Here is a 26,321-nt window from a genome sequence, read left to right on the forward strand (position 1 = left end):
TCTGTCTACAATAGAAATTTCTATAAAGTTGGCATGGGGTATTTATTCTAGAAACTTTGTTGAAACAGACTTTAGATCTTGTAATATCAGCCTTTATTTATTTATCATTATCCAACAATAATAAGAACCATTGACAGATGATAAACATAAAAGTCATTCAGATTAGAAATGGATTCATTTTTCAGCATACTTAGCAAAACCCAATTTTTCTTAATCAAGTATAGCAACTTGTGTTCTATAATTACTCCACCAAGACCACTTAAAAAAAAACCTTCAAAAAAACATCATTAAACAAAGGTGGTTTATCCACACACATTTTGATTTTAATTTTATACAAATCTATCATATTTGGTTTCTATTAAATAAATTTGTTTAAAGAATATCTGCACAGGCAATTTTGAATGAAATTAACTATTGAACTATAAATGTGAATTTCTGAACATTGCAAAATGTGACCATTAGTATTGTTTTACACATGCCACCTGAAAAAAATGTGGAATTAAGAAAGGCAGACTTGAACCTCCCAAAAGAACAAATAAAAAAATATGCTATGTGTTACTTTAAGTAAAAATATTGATGAGAATAAAATAAATTAGGATGTAAAGGTATGTCAGCATTTTCCTTACATTGGAGGCAATAAAATGGAACGTGAAAAAGTTAATTTAAAGTAGCAAAAAGTCTCTTGATTTAAATCAAGTTTAGCTTGTTAAAGCATCAACATTCTATGTTATAAAATATTCATTTCTGTTCATTCTAGCTCACTGCCAGTAACATCAGAGAAGCAACTTCTGGGTCTTGCCCTTTGAGCAAGCACTGCTGTGGTGGGATGGAGTTGTGCTGAGGGGACATTTCATTAGCCATCTCAGGCATGCTTTTCTTTGTCAAATTTTAAATTTTGTCTTTTTCATAAATTATGTCTTGAAATAGTTGGTAATTTGGGAAACAGTTTCAGTGTTTTAGCATCATTTATAATTTGTTTTCTGAATCCTTTGGGGAAGGGGAGGCTAACAAGTAAAGTCTCATTCAAAAGTATCTATGTAAATGAGAGAGGATGGGACAAGTAATAATAACACTTAACATCTATAATTACTTACCATGTGCAGCCACTCTTCATGCATTTCATCACTTAATCCTCTTTACAGATGAGGAGTGGGCTGAGATCATAAAGAAACTGGCCCAAGATTACTGGGCAGTTGGAGAGGGCAAGGGGCTGTAAGTAGCCAGGGTTTCCAGCTCCATGCTACCTCTCTATAAGCATGTGTGTCTATTCCAAATTCTCTCTTCCACACCAGCATATTTTTTTCCACCAGATGTAGATAATTAAAGGCTTTTATCTCTGAAACTGACTGGAGAGATCTGGGCACTCAATTTAAGAGGCAGGGAAGGAATCTGGAAAGGAAGGGAGAGAGAGGGAAACAGAGGGATTGAGAAAGAGAAAGGGAGAGAGAGAGGGAAAAAGAGAGAGAGAGAGATAATTGCTGTAAACCCAGAAACATTTCTATTTTTATAATAAGAGATATCATTGCAGGTTGCATATAATAATAAAATAAAGTATTTTTAATTAATGCATAATTTTACTAAAGAATTGTGTGCCTTCACAAACTTGCCTCAACCACTTCCCCAGTCTTATTTCTTGTCACTTCCTTCTGCTCTCTCTGATCCCCCCACCCCCCTCACTTACTCATATTCTGGGTGCACAAGACCACAAGCCTCCAGAAAGTTCTATGCTATTTCACTTTTTTTTTTTTTTTTTTTTTTTTTGCTCTAACTGTTTCTCCAATTGCTTTTGCCTTTATTTGTAAAACTTTTGGTTATTTTTCAAGGTTCACATCAAGAAGCATGCCCTTTGAATTTTTCCTACTGAACCTCACCCCCTTTCTTTCACAAAGTTTCTTCTGTGTGTGTTTGCTTAATGCTTTGATCATAGAGTACGTATAGCAGCAATGGTATTGTTTCCTGACAACCTGAGCTCCTTTTCTATTTCTCCTAACACACAGTAACTGCTAATGATATTTATTCAATTGCAAATTTTTCACAAGTATTTTTTCTCAACTCCTTAGAAATTCCTCGGAGCCTTTTCTTTCATTTCACTTATTAACTTAATATTTACTGAGTTTCTCCAGTGATTACTATGAAAGGAGATACAGTAATAATATATTTTGCATTCTACCTTGCTTCCTTCTTGCCAAAACACTATTCTTTATTTTGGCCTCAAAGCACTAAACAGACATTGACTTCAAGGAATCTAAGAAATTGTTCGATGACCATTGAAAACAGGCAAAATTATAATCTCATTATCTTAGTCTAAATATATTCATTGAGCTAAAACTTGGCTACCCTTACCAAACTATGTACTTGATAATGAGCTTCTTTGATGACAAAGAGCAAAAGACTGTATATCATTAACTTTTACTTAGTCACTTTAGATTATTCTCAGAAAATTCTCAAGTCAATTTCTCTTTATTTCCTAAAAAGAAGTCAGCCTCTGTGTGTATAGGCAATATACCAAACAAATTTTAAAATCAGGTTAGATAAAATAAATTAATAAATTTTCTTATAAGCTTATAGTTATGAATTAAAAAATTTTTGAAGTAAGATTATAAAGGCATTGGACTTTATGACTAATAGCAGATTTTATAGCAGAGTGACATTTAGATTAATCTAATGGTCTTCCTAGTGTTCTTTTGTGTGCTAGTTTCTCTATCAATAAAATAATGCTACTCCATCTGCATGTTGAACCCTACAGAAATAAAAATTAGAATTAAAGTTCACCAAAATATAAAACTAATTAGTGTTGGCAGATTTCAAGATGTTCAAGTTTCCCCATTTTGGTAGATGACAGTGTACTTCTCAAATAAAAGGTGTTGCAGTTTCACATTGTTTTCATTTTGAAGTTCTACAAGTAACCACCTGATTAGATGTTCATCTCCATGGGCATTGCCATACAGCTGCTATAACTGCTGGCTCCCAGATGGCATCTTCAGATTGCTTCCCTCAGTTTCCTCCTGATTCAACTTCCTTATACTGTGCTATTGACTGTTCCTCTTGTTTTGGTTTGTCAATTTCAGTCATTACATAGTCTTCCCTGTAATTTCATAATCATTCCATCTTGTAAGATACCACAAACAGCAGAGATGGGAAAAATACTTTCAATTTATCAGCTTAATAGCAGCTAATACTTATGTACTACTACTCACTTTGAATTGAGTATTTTGTGAGCATTTTAACCATCTTAATGCATGTAGTCATCACAACAACCCAAGATTACTTAATTCATTCAAATATGTATTTGATTAATTTTCTACAGTTGAATCAATTTTGTATTAACTGCAGAATTCTAGGGGAAACCTCCTGGAGTAAACAGGCAACAGACCATGGCACTTTTTACACTTACGCCCTCAAGCTGAACTTACATAATCATAATTTATCCCAAATAAATACATCTGTATTATAATTGCTTTTATTAAACAGTCCATTCTTTATCATCATCATCACCATTTATTTAGCCCCTCTATGCACTTGACTGAGTATTTGGTTTTTACCAATTTATCGACCTCTGCCTGAGTCACAAAACATAATCTCTACCCTCAAAAACTTTATTATCAGTCTTGGAAGATTAGAATACTTTTAGTAAAGTGGTACATTTTCTAATTGTTGACTGATAGATAGAAATAAGTTAAACAATTTAGTATTTAGACCCAAATACACATGTCTATCTATAATAATAAAAGCATAATATGCTAATTAGACCAGACAGCCGAACAACTTTCAGGAGGAAGCCAGGGTTGCGAGGGTTGAGGCAAGCCACTGCCGCTGTGAGGGCCGAGCCCCTTGCACGAATTTCGAGCACCGGGCCTCTAGTAATTATATAATAATGGCCAAATACAAGTATTCTAAAAACTATAAAGAATGAAAGATTATTTTAGTTGTTAGTTGAGGAATAGAGGTAAAAATCCCACTTACTGAGTTAAAATAAGTTTTGCTCAACTTCAGAGTCCTGCCTGCATCATCCCCAGTTGCAAGTAAGTTATAAGGAGGCTTGTTTCTCAAATATGGTTGGTTGTTTGTTCTGGTGGAAAGAAAAGCTAACATGTGGAATTAAGGAACTAGCAAAGCCACCATTCTTATTCTTTGGTTGCAGCATTGATTCTTGTTTTAGTCCAGTTCCAGTTATATGGATGGATGGGTGGTCTCTCTCTCTCTCTCTCTCTCTCTCTCTCTCTCTCTCTCTCTCTCTCTTTCTCATCTTGACTGGCTGAGCTAAAATGAAAAAGAGATTATGTTCTCCACAGGCAGAAAAACCAAAACACCAAATTCAGTAGGCAAATTAATTATGCATGTGAATTGCTATCTTCCAGATAATTTGTTTTCCCTTTTTCTCTGGTTGCACTTTCCTGAGGGAAGTGAATTAATGGAATAATTACTTTGCACTTAAATAGTACCCTACATTTTGATCCCCGTCTTGTAGTTATCACTAAAATTTATCCAAACTGTGTATCCAAATGTATGAAGAGGTGCACAAATGTATTTGTATAAAATTTGCATCTTCTCCCTTTTTGCTCAGGATAAATTTAAAATTAGAACTACATCTTTGTTAGCCTCAGGTGTAGCATTTTAAAATGTGGATCCTTGGTACCTCCTTGGCATTATCAGCTCACATTTCCTTCACCAGGGGGGCCAGATTAAAAAGAGTAGAACAGACATTCCTTAGGGAAAAAGCTATGTAATAGTGCAAAGTGAAAGTTAAAAAAATGAGAAACAAGTAGGCAGTGTTATATTATTATATTATTCTTTCATTATCTAAAAAATATGAAATGAACTTTCCCTGTCATTTCCAATGCTTTATAAACATTTAAAAACTTTTCCCTTTGGATAGGTGGGATATTATAGGCAACCTTGGGGAGTGTTTCAGATATTTTTTTCTTCCCTCAGTGTCTTTCAAGTTGAGGTTTTCATCAATATATTCCTGATTCTCTGTTTCTTTCTTGTGATCACAGAAAAAGGCAATTGCAACACAATCTATTGGGTGGTCATACACAAAGGTGGACAATAGTAGGTTTACAGTTGTGAGTACTCAAAACACAATTTATTCTTGTATTTTTATTTATTAATTATTGTATTATTTATGTGTATTACAACTATAAACCTACTTTTGCCCAACCCTGTATAATGTATATAATATGTAATGTATGTAATATATGTAGTCAGTTTTTTAAAGTATATTTTTATTGATTTCAGAGTGGAAAGGAGAGGGAGAGAGATAAAAATATCAATGATGAAAAAGGATCATCAATCAGCTGCCTCCTACATGCCCCTACTGGGGATTGAGCCCCCAAACTGGGCATATGCCCTGACCGGGAACTAAACTGTGACCTCCTGGCTCATAGGTTGACGCTCAACCACTGAGCCACACCAGTCAGGCATAATGTCAGTTTTCTTAAAGCTGTGAGTCTGAGTGTGTGTCTGTAATTTCCGTTCATGAAACAAATAGATATGGTATAAAGAAGAGATCAAATTTGGAGGCAAATTTAGATTCATGTTCTAGCCTTTTGCTATATGCGGAGTCTGAGCATATGCCTTAAACCTTTGGAAGCTCAGTTTCCTCTATAAAATAAGGGAAAGTCCTATCTATTTCCCAGGTCTGTTCTTGGTTTAATTTTCCCCTTGGTTTCATTACCCCATTTTATCAATCTATGTGTATATTTCACTCTTCTACACTCGCCATCCTTGCTATTTGCTAAGCACTTAATATATGTTAGTCTTATATTTCCATATAAAAGCTGCATAAGGTTGGTGTCATCATCATCTTATAATAGAATAGATGACCAAACTAAGGTTTGGGGAGGGTCAAGTCCAATGTAAATGCCAGAGCAAAGATTTACACCTTGCCTTTTCCCATTATATATTCAGTTTTTTAAAGGTACAAACACATGAATTTAAATGACATTGTCTCTTCTAAATTCATCCAGTAACTGCTTTCTAATAAGTCTAAATATTCCTTTCTGTGATTGACTATTGGATAATTATTCCTAATGTCACATTTCCCAACTCTACTTTTGATGGGTTTTCTGATATACCAAACATATTTTTTTAAATATATTTTATTGATTTTTTACAGAGAGTAAGGGAGAGAGATAGTTAGAAACATCAATGAGAAACATCAATCAGCTGCCTCCTGCGCACCCCCTACGGGGATGCGCCCTCAACCAAGGTACATGCCCTTGACCGGAATTGAACCTGGGACCCTTCAGTGTACAGCCCGATGCTCTATCCACTGAGCAAAACCGGTTAGGGCTACCAAACATATTTTAAAAACAAGCAAATAAATGCTTGATGATTTTATGGTACAAATGCCTTAAAACTAGGGTTATGAAAGTATTAGACTATTTAGTTATTTAAATTTTTGACCAAAAAATGTTATCGCACATTCCATTGTAAGTTGTTATTGGTAATACTTGCCAATCAAACTGTGGCTTCAAACAAAGTGAAGGTAAGTATAGCCCATCAAATTAAAATTTTCTGCCTCAGTTTATCCATAACTCCTCATTTTGTTGTGTGTTTTTCTTTCTGTGAATGAGCTTATCATTAGAGATTCTCAAAGTACTACTCCAAGGAGCCTATAGAAAATGAGGTCACATTATTAAGAATAAATAGAAGCTTCTGCTGTCATTGCTAATATACAAACACTAGAGGCCCGGTGCACAAAAATTTGTGCACTCGGGGGGAAGAGGGGGTCCCTCAGCCTGGCCTGTGCCCTCTCGCAGTCTGGGACCCCTCGGGAGATAATGACCTGCTGGCTTAGGCCTGCTCCCGTGTGGCAGAGGGCAGGCCCAATCCCTAGGTGCAGCCCCTGGTCGGGCTCAGAGCAGGGCTGATTGGGGAGTTGGGGCGCCACCACCTGTCATGCACAGAGCAGGGCGGATCGGGAGGTTGCGATGCAACCCCCAGTCACGCTCAGGGTAGGGCCGATTGGGGGGTTGGGGCACCGCCCCCTGTCATACTCAAGGTAGGGTCGATGGGGAGGTTATGGCGCCACCCCCTGTCACGCACAGAGCAGGGCCAATCCGGGGGTTGGGGCGCTGCCCCTTGTCATGCACAGAGCAGGGCCCATCAGGGGGTTGAGGAGCTCCCCCCGTCACTCAGAGAGTAGGGCCGATAGGGGAGTTGGGGCACCACCCCCTGTCACCCACAGAGCAGGGCCGATCAGGGGGTTGAGGCGCCACCACTCTCACACTCAGGGCAGGGTCAATGGGGAGGTTATGGCTCTACCCCATCACACACAGAGCAGGGCCGATCAGGGGGTTGGGGCGCCACACCCTGTCACACACAGAGCCCCAGGGCGATCAGTGGTTGGGGAGCTCCCCCGTATCAGGCACAGAGCAGGGCTGATCAGGAGGTTGGGGAGCCTTCCCCTGTCACGAACAGAGCATGGCAGATAGGGAGGTTGTGGCCCCACCCCCTGTCACAGACAGAGCCACAGGGCGATCAGGGGGTTTGGGCGCTGCCCCCTGTCACACTGATCCCGGTGCCGGAAGGCATATTACCCTTTTACTATATAGGATAGAGGCCTGGTGCATGGGTGGGGCTGGCTGGTTTGCCCTGGAGGGTGTCCTGGATCAGGGTGGGGGTCCCCACTGGGGTGCCTGGCCAGCCTGGGTGAGGGGATGATGGCTGTTTGCAGCTGGTCACATCCCCCTCAGGGTTGGGGTCCCCACTGGGGTGCCTGGCCAGCCTGGGGGAGGGGCTGAGGGCTGTTTGCAGCTGGTCATACACCCTTCAGGGTGGGGGTCCCCACTGGGGTGCCTGGCCAGTCTGGGTGAGGGGCTGAGGGCTGTTTTCAGGCTGGCGGGTGACGGAAGCTCCCAACCGCTCCTTTTTTTCTTTTTCTTTTTTAATTCTGGGCCAGCTTTAGCTCTGAGGCTCCAGCTCTTAGGCCTCCGCTGCTGAAAGTAGGTAATCGAAACAATGTATAACTCCAGCTCTGACTCCAGCTCTGAGATCCCAGCTTGCTGAAAGCTGGTTTCTGGTTTTTGTTTTTTTTTTAGCTTCTATATTTGTAACAATGTTTCAAACTGCAGGCTCAGAGGCCTCTAAGGCAGGCGGGGAATGTTGGAGTCCTCCATCACTGAAGCAAGCAAGCCTCATGTTAGTTTCAAGCTGCCTGGCTGCCGGCCGCCATCTTGGCTGGCAGTTAATTTGCATATCTCCCTGATTAGCCAATGGGAAGGGAAGTGGTCGTACACCAATTACCATGTTTCTCTTTTATTAGATTAGATTGCTGCACATTGTTTCAGTGGTTTTCTAGCTCAAACTACAATAGAGAAAATGCCTGGAGAGTTAGGAAGTGAAGAGCAGATAGATGTAGAGCAAAGGCTAACAGAATCAATCCCTGAGCACTGGTGCACCCAAGAGAGGAGGCCTTATTGCCCAATGGTTCTCATCACAGATATCCAAAGATCTCTTTTCTCTTCATGACTCATAATGGATGTGGTCAGGCTTTTCTTAACGTTGCTGTAATTTCCCCCCTCTGGCCATACTTTCTCAACTTTTAGAAGGTAGTTTCCACCATCAGTATATTAGGTAAGCTTAAGTCCAGAGCCCCTTGACCACTCAACATGAGATCAGCCAATACCAATACTGCTGGCTTCTAGTTGGTATCATCTACCAATTGTTCAATATCTTTTTGAGACTCACTTCTAGGATTCTTTATGAGAAACTTGGCACCAGAGCCCAAACAAGCCAAGCTAAAAACATTTGAAGATAGAGCACAGATATGAAATCAAAATTTATGTCTCCCACAAACTCATAACACACATGTAATTGTGGATTTTAGATGGTGATGCTACATAATATTTCATACAATTTATAGTGGAAATTGGGTTTGTTCCCTAAGATTATTTTGTAAAAGTTCTAGTTCTTTATGTTTCCCTCCCTTCCTTCCTGTTTCCCTTCCTTCCTTCTTTTGCCAAGCACAGTTTTGTGCAATTTAACACTTTATCTTAGCTAATTCTAACAACCCTGTGGACTGAGCACTATAGTTGGATTATTATTATTATTATTATTCCTTTTACCTGTGAAGAAATTAAAGTTCAGAAAATTGAAGTAACATGTAAAAAACACACAGCAAGAAGCAGTTGCACTAGAAAATCCAATTTTTTTACATACCATGTTCTTTCCTAGTTCATTTTATATATGTATATAAGCCTAATTTATAAAGAAAGGTAGGATCATTAGCATTTGGATGAGGTTTTTGGGATGCCTGAAATGCCTTTCCACTGGCTTATACTGGGAGGAAGGTCTTGAAACATGAGGAAGAAGAAACTTCTCTTCTTCTCCTGTTCATCCATATATCTAAGATATAAAGTGCATTTCATTGACTGTATATCTCAAGGAGCATTTTAATTCTTAGGTTGTTTAACGCTAATTTACTTCTGTTTTTCCCATACCAAGGCCAAACCAAGATTCAGAGAATCTACTTCTCTTTTCAAACTAGTCACTGACTCACTTTGAGACTTTGAGGAGAAATGTCACTTTTCAGGGCCCACACTTTCTCATTTTATATAATAAAACCCTAATATGCAAATAGACAGAATGACAGAACGACCAGCCGCTATGATGCACACTGACCACCAGGGGTCAGACACTCATTGAGCATCTGCCCCCTGAAGGAGGTGACTGGCAGCAGCGATTGGGGGACGGGGCCAGCCAGTGAGTGCCCTGCTGGTTGCCTCCCACAAACCAGCAGTCAGACATCTCCTGAGAACACAGGCTGGGCTGAGGGACACCTCCCCCGACCCCTGCAGGAATTTCATGCACCGGGCCTCTAGTTTTCTAATATGTCCACTTCTCTCCTCATTTTTTAGGTCTGTATTTTCTAAATGGGAAGTGGTAATAAAAGGAGGAAGATGTGTACATATGAACAAATAGACATGGCTTTTAGGCAGAATTATTTTGTTGTTTGAGGAAGATAAAGAGTGTTTTAACCAGTCAACTGCTACGCGTCCAAAATGGAAACCATCCCCATTTCTTCCATATGCGCTGGAATATTTACAAATTTAAGTTACCATAATTGTCTTTACAAACCCAGATATACCACTAAAAAGTCTACTTTTAAAATTGGGCGACCAGACTTGATATGTGAGGTTTGCATCTATAGACATTAATGAATGTAAAAAGCATTGTAACTGAAGATATCAAGGAGAGGCTAAATCACCAAGGTTTCCCTTCTGGAAGTAAGAGCTAATGAGAAAGGAAACCACAATGCCACTTCTCCAAACTCTTCTGGAGTTTTACCTCCTGCATCCCTGGCCAGTCATGCTAAGCTCTCAAGAGCTCCCTTGGTGTGCTCTAGCCTGTTTCCTTACTTTGCAGGGATATTTTCTCTTACATGGAGAAATGGAGTGCCCCTCACCATTCTGTTTCTTTGGAAAACTCCTACTGGTTCTTTAAGAGGTAGCTTTCCCTTCTCTCCTCAGGCAGAGTTGAGCACTTCCTTCTCTGTGCTCCTAAAGCACCATGGTAAAAATACCTTTAAAGCAGCAGTTTTCAACTGTTTTTATCCCATGGCATGCATAAACTAGTTACTAAAATTAACTAGTTTCTTTTGCAGCACCAAAAAGAAATATTTTTTTGCTGATCTGACCAAAAAAATATAATTTTTATTCATTCACACTAGTGGCTATTGTTGTGTTGGCTGTTGTCAATTTTTTATTTGACAACCTAAGGGAAAAAGATATCTGTGCCCCTGACTAAGTAGTCAGGTATTGTATGTTTTAAAAAGTCTTACAGCACACCAGTTGAAAATTGCTGCTTTAAAATATTCAGATTAGTGAAATATTTAAGTTGTGTAACCATTTTCATCCACAGGACTGTATGTCCCTCAAAAGCTAGCGTTGATGATTTGGATTACTTAGAGTGAAGATATCTTCATCTTTCTATCTCCACTATCTAGGAAAAGTCCAGCATTTGATTAAATGAGTGGATAAGAGATGTAGCAGCTACTAGTGGAGAGGATCTCTTTGTCCACCAGAGGTGGGGAACACAGGCAGGAGTGGACAAGATCAAGCTCGGTGGTGTTTATATTCTTCTTTTTTTAAAAAAATATTTTTATTGATTTTTAGAGAGAGAGGAAGGGAAAGAGAGAGAGAGAAACATCAGTACAAGAGCAAAGCATGAATCAGCTGCCTCCTGCTCCTGCCCCTCACTTCCACCAGGAATCAAGCCCACCACTGGGGCATGTGCCCTGATGGGGAATTAAACCAGCAAACTTTCAGTGGAGTACAGGATGACACACAACCAACTAAGCCACCTGGCCAGGGCCATATTCTTCTTAACTCTTCCCTCAAGGTGTTGAGAACTGAAGAAAAGAGACATTTAAAATTTCTCAAAAGAGCTTAGGAAGAGCCCCAGTTGTAAGTAAAATCTTGCAGAAGTGGGTTTTATTAACTAACTTGAGGTCAGAGCTCAGTAGCCTGAGTAACCCTAAAGGAGAACAGAGAAATTTGAGATACAGAAATCCAATGGCCATAGACACTAAGAAAGGTGCCACCAGCCAGGCCCACATCTGTGTTGGCCTGCAGTGGGCAGGCAGGATAGGTGTTGCCACCAGTGCAGGAAGCTTCCCCAGTTCATAACAAAGTGACCCTGGACCACCATTTTAAACCTCAGTTTCCTCATCTATAAAGAGGAAATCCTAATAATGCTCCATAGGATTATGGTGAGAATTAAATATGATCCTATATAATAAAACCCTAATATGCAAATCGACCAAAGATTGGAACCACCTGTGGAAAGACTGGTCGCTATGATGTGCACTGACCACCAGGGGGCAGACGCTCAATGCAGGAGCTGCCCCCTGGTAGTCAGTGTGCTCCCACAGGGGGCTTGCTGCCCAGCCAGAAGCCAGGCTCATGGCTGGCGAGCGCAGTGGCAGTGGCGGGAGCCTCTCCCACCACAGCTGCAGGCGGGCGGTAAGGAGCGAAGGTTCCAGTACTGCAAGAGGGATGTCTGACTGCTGGCTTAGGAGGACATCCGCCAAGGGGTCCCCCACTGCAAGAGGTTGCAGGCCAGGTGAGGAATGACCCTCCCCCCCCCACCCCCCCCCCCTCCAGCTCACGAATCTCATGCACCGGGCCTCTAGTAATGTATATAAAACGTTTAGCATTGAGTACCATTCAGTAAACATTAGCTGGTCTTCTCATTTGTCCTTTAGCTATTGTTTCCTCTGACTCCAGTATAGATAGCCTTTCTACAGAAAGAATATGGATTAATCATCCTATATGAATAAGGACAAAGACTGATCTTTAAGCAATCTCCTTCTCATCTGTGGAAATCCAAGTCAAACGTCCCTTGTGGACGGCCATGCGTGGCTGTCCAGGGAAGAGCTATTTCCCCCCTTTCTGTGGATCTAAAAAGTCCCCCTGTATTCCAGTGACTGGTGTCTCTCTCCCCTACTAAATAGTCAGGGTCACATCTTACCTTTGTGTCACCAGCATCTAACATAGGTCCTGGCATATATGGGAGGTATTTGACGGATTTTTCTTAAAAGAAGAAATGTACAATATATGAATTGGCTTATGTCCAATTTAGACATAAGAATTTAGACATTTAGAATTTCCAGAGGATGAATTTCATAGTCCAGATAGTGATTTGTAAATTGCATTCAGATCAACTTGAGCACCCATTCCCAGTGATTACCTGGACACTGAGTTCATGCATCCTGGCTTGGCTTTATCCTCCTTTCAGTCACTGCTCCATCTTCATAGTCCCTTTACTTCCACCTCAGCAGGACTCAGCTCAGAGTCTGACACTATGTCCTTAGAGACCCATTGCCAAGCATCACCGGCAGCCAACAGTGTCTACAGAAACCACTTGAAGAAGCCCAGTCCCAGGCTGTATCACCTTGGCCAGAAATCTCAAGTCCTCCTCAGGGTGGGACCAGGGTGCATTCCATGGCTAGTTTAAAGATTGCCTAAGGACACTTGCTTAGTCCCCATAACTATTTATCAGTCATTTCTCCAGCCAAGTGGTTTCATGTAAACTTGAAGCGTTCACTTGCCTTGTCCTAGGAGTTTGTACCTTTCAATGGGAGGGGTGTTATAAGTATGCACAACAAGAATATAATTACTAAACTCCTCAGAGAAGGTGACAATAGACTTGTAGGTCCCTGTATATCATTAGTTTATGGGTTGCTTTGTTCATGTCTACAACTCATTTCCTGAGCACCTGCTATATGCCAGGTAATGAGGAGACACTGTGCAGTGACTTACAGTTTGTGATCAAATAATGTGCTGGAAGACATGGATATGGGCACAGGTGCCATGCTGCAGAGGTCTGAACCAGAGTTCAAAGGAGGAAGGGCTCACTGACCCCCACCCAACAGCCAGAAGACCAGAATGTCTGAACCCATGCTGATTATTTTTACAAGTCTGTGGGTGTGATTTTAGTATTCGCCTGTGAATTTGGCATTGTGTCTTTTGAAGCATTGTGCCTGAGGGTAAGTTATTTTAATGTGGTTTGATTTGGGTTGCTCAGGAAATTCAGAAGGCCATCATGCAAAGTTAAGAATTAATATACAGATGAATACAGGAGACATTAACGTTGCCTTGATCACTGTAAATTAGTGCCAATAGTATGTGCGTATAGATTTGGCATATGTTGTTTGTAGCCTGAACCTAAACAACACCTTCTCAATACCTAGCTTCAGTTTTTCTTCATATACAAGAAACATACGTGAAATTATATTCATAAACTATATGAAATCATGAGAGAATTATATTTATTTATATGTTGAGCAGGTCTTAAAGAATAGCACTTCCTATTAGACTTGAAAACTTATTATAAAGGACAGAGAAGAAATGAGGAGACCTGAATTCCAGTCCCAATGAGGTCTGTGACACTAGGCACATCCTTTAGCTTGGTTGTCATTTCACTCTTCTGTGACAGAAGAAAAGTGTCCAGACAGATAATCTCTGAGGTCCCTTCACCTCTACATTCTATGACTCTGTTATTCTTACACTATCACTTAAAGAACGTGGCACAGACCCAGAATATAGCAAAGAAAACTATTACAGATTTGGAAAGTAAGCCTCCAAAACGAGGTTAAAAGAAATTTTTAGAAGCCCTGTGGCAGTCATCAAGGCATGTGACAGAATTTTTATGAATTGAACAGCTTCTATTATTCCCTCTGAGAATAGCCCAAGAGAGAGGGAGCTTGAATCGTATCAGAATAGATTTAGGTTACAGAGTAGGGATATGAGACACCAGAGAGGTGTAGAGTTTCTGTATTTGGATATTTTTAAGAAAATAGTGGATGGTTTTCTTTCTGGGACAGTTTGCATACAGTCTTGCTTAGAAACTAGGAGGGAATTGCATCAGCATGCTGTATGTAGCGACATCCCAGAAGCTGCTCCAGTAACCTTACTGAGCTGTGCTGAGCAGCTGAGCAGTGGCCATCTGCTTCAGTCAGTGAGAAGAATGCATGTGAACTGAGCTTTACCTGCTGATGAGGTAAGAGCAGGAGCCAGGCGGGGATGGTAGATGTTGGGTGTATTTCAGAGGAGGCACCTCCCGGAGAAGGGCCAAGGCCACAACTCCTGAAAACCCCTGCCCCTGTTTCTGGGCTCATTTGAAATACACCGTAGCCAGACTCTAGCTTGTGCAAACACTTGCCAAGTAGTGAATAGACTTTTGGAATTTTTTAATTGGAAGGGATTTCATCTCTCAATTTACAGATGAGGAAATGAGGCCCAGAGAGGCAAAATGGAGTCTGAGGTTACACAGGTGGTAGCCTAGGTCTCCCAACCCACAAGTCCGTCACTTTCTCCCAGTCCCTGCTGGATATTTCAGTTAAGGTGTCCTTGGAGATGTACAAGTGTATAAGTTCCCTAATGCCTTCATTGTGTGGACTGATTTAGATGTTTGATACTTTAATATTTTGATAAGCTTTTGTGCTAATGTCTTACTCTTATCTAATATTTTCCCTTTAACCTTGTGTTTATCCTTTTTATTTATTCTTTTTTTATCTTCATAACTTTTTTCAGTAAGTGAGCTGTAATCTCTGTGTCCCATTTGAAACTTTACCTGTAACTGTGGGCTCATGAAGTTCCAGCCTTTATAACTCTTATGCATGTAGCCCAGTAACCAGAGCAGTGCTCATGGGTGGAGTGAAAGAATGAATTTATGAACAAATGAGTGACATCTGGTATTGAAATAATTGTGTAATAGTGGATAATCAACTAGTCCATATTCAAAGTCAGCTTTTTTAAAAGATCCAGGGATACTCTGAGCTTTTAATAGAAGAAAGTCTGGATCTCAAAGTCCTGGTGAAATGAAGGGTAGCTGTGGAGTTTCAAGACATTATTAACAATAGGAGTATTATTGCCGAAACCGGTTTGGCTCAGTGGATAGAACGTCGGCCTGCGGACTGAAAGGTCCCAGGTTCGATTCCGGTCAAGGGCATGTACCTGGGTTGCGGGCATATCCCCAGTAGGAGATGTGCAGGAGGCAGCTGATCGATGTTTCTCTCTCATCGATATTTCTAACTCTCTATCTCTCTCCCTTCCTCTCTGTAAAAAATCAATAATATATATATATAAAAAAACAATAGGAGTATTATCATTTACAGTGAAGGGAAAGAGAGATACCAAGGCAATGAGGGCCTTCCCAACCTGCAGCCTGGAGTATTCCTTTTGCTTGCAAAAGATTTGTTTTGTATCACATTCTTCATAGAAAACAGAGGTGTTGGTGGTATGTTGGGTGAGAGGAGAGAGGCTGTGGCACTCCTTAGCTGGTGACAGAGCTGGGCTCTGTGTGCTGTGCTATATACAGCTTCAGAAGTCCCTCAATGCAGTGATCAAGCCACAGTGGCTCCCAGAGTAACATTAGGCACATCAGGTTTGGAGTAATCTGGATTGTTGGCTTCCCATGACTGTTTATACAGCCCAAGATAATGAGAGAAAAGGGCCACTGAGTCTGTGCTGTGAATAGCCTTCCTTGGCCTTGCTCCTCTCCCTTTGAGACTGAAGAGACAAGAATTCTGTACTCTGAAGCAGCCCCTGGAAGAATCAGTGAATATGCAGGGATAAAAAGATAATATGAAGGAAATTTTGACTTGACAAAATAATTCATAAGAGCCCTTTAAGTGGTTATTTGTATTTGAAACCATTTATAATTATTTGGTTTCTTTTAAAAAGTCATTTTAAAAATACATTTCAGAATCATCTTTTATGGAAAGTTTTGGTATATCTGTTATCTATAGGCAAGTGGCAAGAATATATGGTAAATTACTCATAGTTAGACCCCTCTAAAATGGTCTATGTTGTGAAATGAAGGGAACAGGAATAGGTGGAAGTAAAGCTCCTTTGTTATCTAAGTTTCTAAAAAACTTACAGGTCTTTTATTTTGTGTTGAAGTCCTATGTACTTTATGTTTTACTTCTTTAGTCATCATAGTCTTACTCTAGAGATTGCAATATTGATCATGTTCTAGACTGCATGTTGTTTTGGTTTACTCACTGTTCATTGAGGTGTTCGGAAGTGGTACAATTTCCCCCTGGATACACACTTATATTATTGAGATAAAGGTAGGAATTTAGGTCCTGAGTTTCCAGTTTTACTTTACTCACTGTGTCAAGTTGCAGGAAAAGTAGGGCACATTCAAAAGAGTCCCTTGGCAATGTGATGCCAGGTTACAAGTGCATCCCTGGTCCTGGCAGTTATATAATTGGGCATCAATATATTGAATCAAAGCACTGACCAGCACAACACTATCACCTTTCAGAAACAATTCCATCACATGAGCATTTCTCTCTGGATAGGTCACCTTCTATAATTCTTTCTGCTTCTTTTCATTATTTGTTTTCTCTTCTCAGAGATAATTCAGCTTACAGTTTTACATTTATTTTATAGAACATATTTCCTCTTGTAAATTCTATAGCACTGCATTCTATAGTAAGAACCTGCAAATAGTTTCTATATTCAGACTTCAGGAATTTGAGTCAGGTGTTTTTATCATAAGACATCATTCTCAGAAATTTGCTTTCATTACCAATTGGAAAATACCAGCCTCCTTTAAGTAGGGACTCAAAACTTACCAACTTAAAGAAATGAATAGGTTTTGTCACTTTTGCCATTTGAGGGGTTATTTGATGTTCTTATGACATCAAATAATCTTATAACAATGAACAACCAGTGCTTTATTTGGCCAAATGTCATGGATTTCTATAACTATTGACTTAATAAATTTAATTGCTCACAGAAAAACTAGCAGCCAGATGTGACTTAAAGAGTGGGTTAAGATTTTTCTTCTTAGATTTTGTGTTGAAGATCCTATTGTATGTTTCACTTCTTTAGTTTTGGGCAGTGATTCAAAAATTCATTTCCAAAATTCACCACTGATTTAAAAGAGACCTTAAAATGGTTCCAGGCCAGGCATAGTCAGATGATGCAGTCATTAAAAAAGGTCACACTTCCTGCAGGAATAGTAGAGCAGTGCTGAAGAAACGGCTCTTGGAAGGCACATGCCTTTCACTTTTTTCAGGCTCCAAATGCTTCAGCAAGTCCCATTACTACAATGACCTCGCTAGAGTCTGCTGCCAATATGGTGGCCATAATTTGCAAACTGAAACACTCACCAGTTGTCTATGAATTTTACCAACATTATTATAACCCATACCTTCAAATATGTATGCATTAGAATGGGTGTATTTTTTCCAGGCTAACACATTAATAGACTATGTAAAGTACCTAATATTTGATTCTAACCCCAGTAATGTCCTTCTTAGAAATGGTCTGGTCTGCATGTTAAAGACGTTGTCCTCCTGTTTCTCTACTTTGTGAAAATGCTGCTATTTGCACACCCAGTTCAATCATTTCTCAGTTATGTCTGTAATGGCCCTTTTACTAGTAATGATCCCTCCATCCTTTTGCTGCTCTTTTCACCAGCAACTGCATTGACCTGGCATTGCTTTAAGAACTTGTACATAGACAAAGCATTTTATCTCATTTGGACCTTCAGGTTCCTTATCTATAAAACTAGAGGCCTGGTGCACAAAATTCGTGCACTGTGGGGGGAGGTAGGGGTGTCCCTCAGCCCAGCCTGCACACTCTCCAATCTGGGACCCCTTGAGGGATGTCCAACTGCCCATTTAGGCCCGATCCCTGTGGGAGTTGGACATCCCTCTCACAATCCAGGACTGCTGGCTCCCAACCACTCGCCTGCCTGTCTGCCTGCCTGCCTGATTGCTCCTAACCGCTTCTGCCTGCCAGCCTGATCATCCCCTAACCACTCCCCTGCCAGCCTGATCGACGCTTAACTGTTCCCCTGCCGGCCAGATCACCCCCAACTGCTCTCCCTGCAGGCCTGGTTGCCCCCACTGCCCTTTCCTGCTGGCCTGATCACTCCCAACTGCCCTCCCCTGCTGGCCTGGTTGCCTCCAACTGCCCTTTCCTGCTGGCCTGATCACCCCTAACTGCCCTCCGCTGCTGGCCTATTTGCCCACAACTTCCCTCCCCTGCAGGCCATCTTGTGGTGGCCATCTTTGACCATATGGGGGCGGCTATCTTGTGTGTTGGAGTGATGGTCAATTTGCATACTGGTCATGACTAATTAGCCTATCCAGTCATGACTGTGAGGGTGTTGTGACCAATTTGCATATTACCCTTTTATTAGTATAGATTATTCCTTAGACTCCTTCTGTTTCTAAAAGTTGGGTTGTGTTTCCAAGAATTTCTGCTCATTCTGATGGTAAAGGCAACTTCTCTATTTGTGTTTGAGCCCAACAAACAACAAACAGTATCATAGTAACTTAGGCTGTTGATTATTCATTCTCTAATTCACCTTTTAAGCTATTTCAATCTACTCTCTTTTCCTTTAGTTATTAAATCACTGATGTGTTTTAGATTTTTAAAATTTGCAGGCTGTCTCACTGTATGGCTTCTCTGAGCAGAACCTATTTATAAATCCATTTGTAAAATGTGATTATTCAGATGCTTAGATTTTTCATCTTTACCTACCTGGCATGGCTTAAAAAGAATTATTTTACATGGATTTAAAATAATGCTTTTTTTCTCTTTCTGGTTCTTTTATTTGAATTGGGTGATGAAATTTTTAGGCTAAAATGGTTTTCTACTTTTTCACAATAGCATGATCTTATTTTTTTTTCCATCTCAAAATGTAAGTCTTTTCTTCATTGGCCCTGCTCTTGACCCTTAAATGTATTCTCATTTCTTGTACTTCTGCCTTTTCCTGTGTTTCTCCCAGTCTCTTACAGTGGTCTAAAATCTACAACTCTTATGTCAAAGGATAGGGCCAAGTTTCAATTTAGAGATCCCCTTCATTCTCTTTACTTTTCACATTGTTTCATGCTTTCCAGGTAATTAGGTCATTGTAGACATGCCTCACCTGAAATGAAGAACAGTGCCTTGTTATAAAAGGCATTCATTAAATATTTGTTAAGTGGATGAATTTATTTCATAATCTTATGAACATTCATGAACCAAGAGATGTTAAGACACCTAAAGCCTAGAAATTAGGGCTGGCCAGCTCTAGCACTTTAGGCCAGATTTTACCAAAAACCTTGTTAAAATATGATGGGGGAGAGCCTTCTCTTAATACATACATAGAGCTTTGGTAGAGAGTATAAAAGAGAATCAAGCCAAATTAGTCACCAGAATTTAGTAAAGTGTACAAAGTTATATACTAATTTCTTAAAACAGAAGCCTTGATTTCTGTTTTAATACATGAAAGCAAAAACTTCCCAAGTTAAAATACTTAGATATGTTTTCTGTATTACAGTTATTTTTAATCTTCCATGGGTTATACATATTAAAGGTACTTAATGAAAAAAAATGAATGGATGGATGAAATGAGTGTCTAACAGAAATGTGAAGGCATTGAACCTGAATAGACATCATGGGAGAGGAGAAAAAATTGAGAGTTGGAATCCTGGCTGCTCTTCTACCTACCTGTGTAATCTGGGATAATGTACCTTAATTTCTCTGAGCTTTTGCTTCCTGCCCTAAAAAATGAGAATATATATACTTATGCCACTAGCCTTCATTGATGGAAGTTATAAAAAAAAACAAAAAAACACACAAAACTGTGTTTACTACATCCCCCAAGTGTCTTCATTTTGAGACCTGGGTAATGGTATTACTATCAACCTTACTTCTGCAGCCCTAAGAAAATTGGTTTGTCTCGTATAAATAGAGTAAATTATGTAATTGATGATGTTTTCTTTTTTGCATTAATTTCTGAAGAACATGGAACTAGATTTTCAGCCCACTTCTGGCAAAATATGCAGTCCTAACCATGTATTTGAAGTATTAACACTCTTCCCTGCCAACATCATATTTCTCCTCACAGATTACATAATCTTATTGGCTTAGTTCTCAAATTTGGATATATCCTTGTAACCTGGCTCAAATTTTTTTTTGAAACAAGAAGGTGAAAAAGAAGAAAGAAAGAAAAAAAAATACAGGAGGGAGGTAGATAGAGAGACAGGCAGACAAAAAGGAAGGAAGAGAATTGAAGAGAAGATAAGGCAGTCAGATAGCCAGGCCCTACCTCTGAGGGTTATCATGATGTATAAATGAGATTGTGTTTGCTTATACAGTTAAGGCCTCAACATTTTCTATTATCCTTCTGAGAGCCCAATGGACCAAGGCCTTTTTAAATAGATAAGGTAAATAATAATAAAATTAATTTTTATTGATAGTAAGATATATGTTCAAGGAATTTTAAAAATAACTATCTATATATCTATAATAATAAAAACATAATATGCTAATTAGACCAGACATCCTTCCAGATGACCTTCCAGATGAAGCCAGGTTTGCAAGGGAAGCCCAGGTCCTGGGTGCCTGTCAGCAGCCAGAGGGAAGCCAGTGCCGGCAGCCGGGGAAGGAAGGCCTACTCTTGCACGAATTTCGTGCATCTGGCCTCTAGTATCCTATATAATAAAGAGGTAATATGCAAATTGACTGCCACACCCTCGCACAAGATGGCCACCACAAGGTGGCCGGCAGAGAAGGGCAGTTGTGGGAGATCAGGTCAGCAGGGGAGAGCAGTTGGGGGTGACCAGGCCTGCAGGGGAGGAGGGCAGTTGGGGGCGACCAGGCCTGCAGGGGGGAGCAGTTGGGGCGACCAGGCCTGCAGGGGAGGGTAGTTGGGGGCAATCGGGCCAGCAGGGAAGCACTTAGGCATCAATCAGGCTAGCAGGGGAGTGGGGTGATCAGACTGGCAGGCAGAAGTGGTTAGGGGCAATCTGGCAGGCAGACAGGCAAGCGGTTGGGAGTCAGCAGTCCTGGATTATGAGAGGGATGTCTGACTGCCAGTTTAGGCCCGATCTCACAGAGATCGGGCCTAAACCAGCAGTCGGACGTCCCCTGAAGGGTCCCAGATTGGAGAGGGTGCAGGCTGGGCTGAAGGATACCCCCCCCCCCAGTGCACAAATTTCGTGCACTGAGCCTCGAGAGTGTGAGTGTGTGTGTGTGTGTGTGTGTGTGTGTGTGTGTGTGTGTATTTAATTCCACAATTTTTAAATGATTCTCCCTGGAGTTTCCACTGGTACATACGGTGACAAGGAGGTGGGATAGTGGAGGCAGGAGAACATCTGGGTTTTTTTCAACCAAAGGCTCCTAGAATTGGTCTTATGGTTTTGTTTTCATTTGTTCACTTTTATTTACATGTAAAGTTTCTGTTAACAAAGGATCACATGGGGAAACAAACATTTGAAAGCACTGATATATGTACATGACAGGATAGTAAGTTGGTGAATTATGGATGTGGATTTACAAAATTAAGCATAATGCATTTTTGGCCTGCAGATTTAAGTGTTAAAATTGTCTCCATTTTTGTGTGCTTGTTGGTTGCCACTAGGAACAAGTACAGCATTATAGATTAATGTAAAAATGTAGAAAAGGAAATCAATTTAAAACATCCTGTCACAAATTTAAAATAGTTTTAAAAATCAGTAGTTTCACTAACATGCCCAAAATATAATTATATAAATACTAGGGGCCCGGTGCACGAAATTCGTGCACTGGGTGTGTGTGTGGGGGGGGGGGGAGTGTCCCTCAGCCCAGCCTGCCCCCTCTCACATACTGGGAGCCCGCAGGCGTTGACCCCCATCACCCTCCAATCGCAGGATCGGCCCCTTGCCCAGGCCTGATGCCTCAGCCAGAGGAGTTGACCCTCATCACCCTCCGATCACCAATCACCGGATCGGCCCCTTGACCAGGCCTGAGGCCTCTGGCAGAGGTGTCAGGCCTGGGCAGGGGACCCCCAGCTCCCCGTGGCTGCAGGCTCCGCCCCTGCCCAGGCCTAACGCCTCTGGCCTAGGTGTCCGGCCTGGGCAGCGGGGACCCGCAGCTGCAGCGGCCCCGCGATCGTGGGCTCCGCTTTAGGCCCAGGCAAGGGACCCCTAGCTCCCGGGACTGCCAGCTTCGACCGTGCCCAGCTCCCATCGCTGGCTCCACCCCTACTTCCTGCTATCACTGGCCAGGGCGGCAAAGGCACCTGATTCTCTGATCATGGCTGGGGGGCAGGGCAAAGGCGGCCCCAGGGCCGCCTTTGCCCTGCCCCCCAGCTCTTAGCTCCCCCCTGGGTTTCCGATCACTGTCAGTGGCAGGGGGCTTCTTCCTGCTTTCCCTTTCGCCTCCCTGCATTGTGCCTACATATGCAAATTAACCGCCATCTTGTTGGCAGTTAACTGCCAATCTTAGTTGGCAGTTAATTTGCATATAGCCCTGATTAGCCAATGAAAAGGGTATCGTCGTACGCCAATTACCATTTTTCTCTTTTATTAGATAGGATCCCATCCTCCACACTCCCACCCACCCCACCAGGAAATCCAGTAAGATTTAGTGAAAGTCTTATTTGAAACATACTGGTGTGGATTAGCTAGGGGCATTATATTCTCCAATATAATCCATTTTATGTTTCATTCTCTTTCTACCCACCCAAGGCAGCAATAATGCACAGGAAAAGAGAAGTAACTCTAGCACTGGCATTACATTTCTCAGCAAAACTAGCCTTTCTGAGAAGAGAACACCTAAAAGCCCCTCAGATGCCCATATATTGATTATTAGTCAAATTTTCTTTCTTTTTCTCTAAATGTTTATAGAACTTTGATAACATCCTTGTAAGTTATAAAATGTATCTGTTGTACTGGTCAAATATATTAATTTTAAATATGAACATGACAATGTGTCTAAAAGACATCTAGATAAAAGTTAAGTGGGTTTTTTTTTTACTTGTATATTGCTGTGTGGCAAACTACTCCAAAGTTTAGTGATTTAAAACAATCATGTTATCATCTCTTTTGACTCTGTTGGTTTAATGGGCACAGCTGGGTGATTCTTCAGCTCCAACTAGGTTATGGACACCTGGGGGCTCAAGTGGGCTGAAACATCCAGAATGGCCTAGTCAGGTGGCCGGCAGTTGAAACCGCCTGTCAGCTGGAGGCACAGCAGGAAATGCTGACCAGAGCGCCCAGTTCCCCTTCATTGGCTTCTTCCTGTGACTTGGACATCTCACTGCATGGCAGTGCCAGGGAACATCCCAAGAATGAGAATTCCAAAAGGAAGAAAGCAGAAGTTTCTAATTGAGACATAGATTTTCTAGCCTTCTAAATGGTCAAAGCAGTCACAGGATCAGGCCAGGTTCCAGGGGAGGGAAATCAGCTCTTCTCCTAATGTAAGCAGCAGTACATAATAGGGAGAGGAGAGACTGGTGAGAGCCATCTTCGGACACCACCATATGGAAGGTTAAAAACAACAACAACAAAAAAACTATTTCTTACACTTTTGAAAGATAGTTATAAATCATGAGGGATGCAGAGAAATAGTTCTTCACTTAATAAATGGAAATTGCTTTTTAAAGAAATTGGCACACTAAGAATTAACATGCACAACAGTCATTCCTTATGTTCTTCGCCTCTGCAGATCTGTTGCCTAAAGCAATAAAAAATGGCCAGAGGATCAGTGTCTGATGAAGAAATGATGGAGCTCAGAGAAGCTTTTGCCAAAGTTGGTGAGTAGATCTGGTACCTCAAGTGGCACAATTCTCTTCTTTATTGACTTCAGGACAGATTCATTGAAATGGTAAAATGGAAAAAAAAATAGCAGAAGTAGCACGAATGCAATGGTATTGGTTAAAGGAGTTAGGGAATTTAATTGTGAAAGATATCTTTCAAGAAAATGCTTCTTTCTCTATCAAAACATGAAATATGGGCCTTTATTTTTTAAAAAAGTATATTTTATTGATTTTTCACAGAGAGGAAGGGAGAGGGATAGAGAGCTAGAAACATCGATGAGAGAGAAACATCAATCAGCTGCCTCCTGCACACCCCCTACTGGGGATGTGCCCGCAACCACGGTACATGCCCTTGACCGGAATCAAACCCGGGACCCTTGAGTCCACAGGCTGACGCTCTATCCATTGAGCCAAACCGGTTAGGGCTATGGGCCCTTTCTTACCTGTAGCTTTTCCTGGAAATGGCTCTTAAGTCTCATCTTTTTATTGCATCTACTTTCTTTGTTGTTATTGTTTTCTATGTGGTTTTTTGTATAATTTATTTATTTCATAATACTTTTTATCATATCATCTTTATTTATTTTTTTACAAACCAAGCTTGACAATTTGGAATCCCTTTGTACAGTTTATAAAATAATGACTTCTAAATAAAAGCCTGGATTCACCAGCAGACCAAGCAATTATGTAAACAATTTCTGTTCACCAATATGGTTCCCTGTCATTGCATTTTCAAGTAAAATTTCTTCCATAAGGTGGGACAGCATTACACACCATGCATATCTTTGAAACGTTAGCTATCAGACATGGTAGGTTGCCAGGCACCTGACGCCCTACTGGCAAGGAAGATATCCTTTGTTATGTTTCTACTTCTGATTTACACTCAGAGGAGAGTCAGCTGAAAGACAGAAGTGCTGCAGGGTCAATTGTATCCTTGTATCATTTCTCCTGCGTTCAGTGGTGTTTATTCTCTGAATTCTCATACTCTTTCTTACTCCTTATCTCTAAGCCTATGATTTATTATTATTTTCTCATCTGATTTTATTAGAGACCCTTTAGATTCTGTTGCCAGACTTCTATTTTGAAATTGTGACTCCTGAATGTTGAAAATGATGTTAAGGAACATATCCAATAGCAATAGGCCTCTTGTGAGAGTCCAACTCTTGCACAGGATCAGGTCATCACCCCTGAATGATTGCTCTGCTGCCTGTTCACTTCTAACCTAGCCCTCGCTCATTTTTCTTCATGCTCTTAGTTGAATTGCTCCGAAACTACACTTTGTCATTTGCCTTACAGATACTGATGGGAATGGGTACATCAGCTGCAATGAGTTGAATGACCTGTTCAAGGCTGCTTGCTTGCCTCTGCCTGGATACAGAGTGAGAGAAATTACAGAAAACTTGATGGCTACGGGTGATCTGGACCAGGATGGGAGGATCAGTTTTGATGAGTTTATGAAGGTATGATGCATAATACAAGGAGATGCATTTGAAACTTGGAACTTTAATTCAAAAAAATATACAGAAATGTATTTCCACTCTCCTTGCTTCAACATTACGTATCTTTGTGGTTTTCTTGATCACATATTGGGTTTTTATAGATACACTAGGGGCCCAGTGCACAAATTCCTGCACCTTGAAAGGAACTGTGGGCCACGAGGCTGTGGTAGGCACAGGGGAAGGTCTTGGCCCATCCTCCATGCCCCCTCCCAGCCCCTTCCCCCGTCCCCTGTCTGCTGGCAGCCCCACTCCCTCCACCGCCATTCCCATGCACTGACAGCACCGGCTCCACTCACACCCGCTGACAGTGCAGAGCGATTGAGCCCGGCGCCAGGAGGGGTGCAAGTGGGGCCAGCACTGTCAGTGGGTGCCAGCGGCAGCTGCTGCCCCGATCGCCCCTCAGGAGCATGGGGTGGTGGAGAAGCCCTCAGGGGCAATCATGGCCAGCAGCCGCCACTTGCACCCACTGATGGTGCCAAGCTATTGGGACCAGTGCCAGGCACTGGCAGTGAGTGTGAATGATGGCTCCAGTGCCAGCATCAGGTGTGAGCGGAGCCAGTCCAGGTGCGAGCGCCGGGTAGGACTGTGGCGCACCACTGCGCACAGGAGCAAAGAATTTTCAGTAACCACAAGAGGCTCATCTCAATGACAGCAACCAGTGCCCCGCCTTGGTCTGGCACCCCTGCTCACTTGTTGCACCATCCTGCCATGGCCAACCCCCGCCATGTTCCACACATGCCCCCTGGTGGTCAGCGCACATCATAGCAACCAGTTGTTCGGTTGTTCTGG

General features: G+C 41.4%; 1 protein-coding gene across 1 annotated transcript in view; it reads left to right on the forward strand.

Moving 5' to 3' along the window:
• The window catches only part of LCP1 (lymphocyte cytosolic protein 1), a 69,501-nt gene that overhangs the window by 877 nt on the left and 42,303 nt on the right, over positions 1-26,321 (forward strand). The window contains exons 2-3 of the mRNA XM_059684481.1: positions 23,946-24,033; positions 25,330-25,493. Of these exons, the coding sequence (XP_059540464.1) occupies positions 23,970-24,033; positions 25,330-25,493 (228 nt within the window). The 5' untranslated portion in view covers positions 23,946-23,969. The remainder of the gene's footprint in view (positions 1-23,945; positions 24,034-25,329; positions 25,494-26,321) is intronic.

Source organism: Myotis daubentonii, chromosome 2, assembly GCF_963259705.1.
Source record: "Myotis daubentonii chromosome 2, mMyoDau2.1, whole genome shotgun sequence".
In the NCBI taxonomy this organism is placed as follows: domain Eukaryota; kingdom Metazoa; phylum Chordata; class Mammalia; order Chiroptera; family Vespertilionidae; genus Myotis; species Myotis daubentonii.